Genomic DNA, 2,945 nt, shown 5'->3' with positions numbered 1-2,945 from the left:
GGATATAGATTTTTGGGGGGAACTTATAGTATTAACTTAATAAATTACAAATATATTATCCGCATCAAATATTAGTATGGGAATCCAATCATTGTAAGGTTGTTAAAGGATATATGATACTTTATATTCCCAAAAATTAATGCTGAATCTATCTTCATCTTTAAAATGTGACTTTGATAGTCTTTTTTCAAAATTGCAAAGCTGAAAATATCAAGTTTTTAAACTCTACAGGTTAATAAAATAGAAAAAGTGGAGAATAATGAAAGGGTATAAACTTAATATAAAAAGGCACAATTTATTAATACAAAAGACATAAAGCAGATAACATACATAGTCATTTAAGGTAGAAAAATGTAGATACAAACTTTCAAATCCGATTAACAGTTGGATCAAATTTGGGGAAAACACAAGATATAGTAATTCTATACCTTAGTAAAGTTGAACAAAAATGGAACAAATAAAAATTTTATCTTTGAAGGACTTAAATGACAATTTTGACTTAAGTATCCACATAGGAGAAGATGCATTTCACAAAGGACAGCTCAGTTTTGTTTTGTAGTAAGCAAATAAAGACATATTATTTTTCTCTTCTGTTATTTACATTAATGAAAACCCAAAGTCTATATACAAATAGTTACTAAAATATTCATATATATATATGATTTCTTGTCAAAATGCATCCTTCTCCAGCCACAAAATCTTAAAAAGAAAAAAAAAATTTTTTCACTTTCCTGAAGTCTTTAATGTTTCTAAGACTATAGTTTTATCTTTCTTCTTAGTATAGCTCTGGAAAAGCAGTTTGAATGCAAAGCCCCTTGACAAAATATCTGCCTTTTAAAAGCTGTTCATTTAATATACAAGAAAAGGAAGGCCTCTGGGGAATGAGGATAAAGGAGTTAGGATTTCTAACTCCTAGGCTGAAAAACAGGATCTCAAAAAACCATTTAGTTCCCTTTACACTGCTGATTAAAGCCTTCATTTTAACCTTCATTATAAATCAAGTGCATTCATCACTAAGCTGTTTTTAAACAATTAATATTAACCTTCTTCAATCTTATCCCTGGTTCCCCTGAAAAGCAATAGTTGAATTCTATTTATTCAGTGTAATGAATCAGTGTTTCATTTAACATAGAACGATATAAGCCTGTCTCTATTTATGCGACATAAAAACGTCACTCTCATCTATATGCATAACGCTATGCCATAAAGAAATCACAGTGGTAAAATAATCGTCTTTAACAATGTCATTTTGAAGTAACTGATAAAAGGAGAAAACAGCATGAACCATTTTAGAAAACAAATGACTGTACTTTCTAGAACAATCAGAGCAATGTGTATAATATCTCATTCGGCTGAAATCGCTTATAGAATCATAAAGAGCTGATGCACAGTCCCTGTAATTAATATCAGGCAGTTAAGAACAGCAAATCAGTGTTTTTTGGGGGGTTCCATTTTTAGAAAATAGTGGATATTTTTGTCATCTGCATGGCTCTCTAGGTAGTTTAAAAATATACACAACTACACATACTGACTTTTGGAGTACACACTCGGTGACATCTTTTCCATGTGATAGCTTTTCTGGGTCGTTCGGTGGGAAGGTACGGAATATCTGTAGCTACTGCTCTTTTCATTGCAACAAGAAACACAACAGAACAGTGCCCCTCCAGCGATCAGCACCAGCGCCGTGGTCCAGCCTACGTAGAGGGCTTCTCCCAGCTCACGTTTTTGGGCAATATCCACTATTGGGTTGTAGAAGTCTCTGATGATGGAATTGGCAACCCAGCTCACAGGGACGAGCACCACAAGGCCAGTGACGATGAACACTACTCCAGCCGTTAGCAGGATGTAACCCTTCACCTTCTCATCGTCCCCGGTGCATCTGGTGCACTTCATGCCGAGGACTGCCGTCATGAACGCCAGGAAGGACAGCGCAGAGGCAGCACACATCAGTCCTCTGGATGCCTGTAGGTCCGGAGAGAGAGCCAGCAGGGAATCGTAGATTTTGCACTGCATTCTGATATTAGCGTGCCTCATGCAATTCATCCACAGTCCTTCCCAGAGGTTTTCAAAAACCACAATGTTGCTTCCAATGAAGGCAGACACTCTCCACTGAGGCATGACGGTGACAGCCACTGTGCCCACCATTCCAACACCACCAAGCACCAGTCCGGCGATTTGCAGGGCATAGGTAGCCATTCTCCTCCAGGATGGGTTTTATCTGACTGGATTCCTGAGCCGGTAGGGCTACTCTGAAGCAAGGTTCTCTGCGCCCCAGGGGAGAAGAGTTTTCCTGTAGTAATGAACTCAGAACTCAGTGGTTTTTCAAATAAGAGCTGCTGTGCTACTTCTAACCAGATTAAATCCAGTGTTGGCTGGCTGAGGTGCCCACTCACCCTCACTCCACTGACTACCGCAGGTAAACTTACAAATCAGGTGGGGCAACTTTCTCAGCCAGTAAGAGGGGGATGGTAACTCAGGTGTGTCTAAGCCCACAAGAGATACTTGGAACTGCTAGACCTGCGCGTAAACATTCTTTGTACTTCTCATTTGTCCAAGAAAACAGCAGTATATTTACCTGGAGGCATAATTAGGAATGTTTGCACGATCATCAAGAAATGCACCAATCCCTTGAGATGTGAAAGTTGCAACTTGTACTGGCAATGCGGAAACTTTTAGTAAGAGCTGCTGTGACCAAGACACAAAATAAAATCTCTGCCTAAGAATTTTGCTAGGACTGTCACACTGCCAAAGTGAAAGGAGAGCAGAGGATTGATAGATTGCTCATACCTGAGAAACCACATTCTTTGGGACACATATGATCCAAGTGGTTGATTTAATTTGTCTACAACCTCAAAGCAAGCTTGACTGTAGTGAAATCAGGGAACAGATCATGCCAAAGGGCAAAATAAGGCTAAAGTAATTATAATAACGTTGTCCTCCTCCAT

General features: G+C 38.6%; 1 protein-coding gene across 1 annotated transcript; it reads right to left on the bottom strand.

Moving 5' to 3' along the window:
• Positions 1 to 275: 275 nt before the first annotated feature.
• On the bottom strand, positions 276 to 2,640 carry CLDN8 (claudin 8). The gene has a single exon (XM_082391986.1). The coding sequence runs from the start codon at positions 2,194 to 2,196 to the stop codon at positions 1,519 to 1,521; it is 678 nt and encodes a 225-aa protein (XP_082248112.1). The 5' UTR covers positions 2,197 to 2,640; the 3' UTR covers positions 276 to 1,518.
• Between the last annotated feature and the right edge of the window lie 305 nt (positions 2,641 to 2,945).

Source organism: Balaenoptera borealis (assembly GCF_965194805.1).
Source record: "Balaenoptera borealis genome assembly, chromosome: 5".
Lineage (NCBI taxonomy): Eukaryota > Metazoa > Chordata > Mammalia > Artiodactyla > Balaenopteridae > Balaenoptera > Balaenoptera borealis.
This window is presented reverse-complemented; position numbering and strand designations above follow the sequence as displayed.

What these genes read in the sequence shown, in the direction of transcription:
- CLDN8 (XM_082391986.1), bottom strand. Translation starts at nt 2,196, where the DNA reads ATGGCTACCTATGCCCTGCAAATCGCCGGACTGGTGCTTGGTGGTGTT.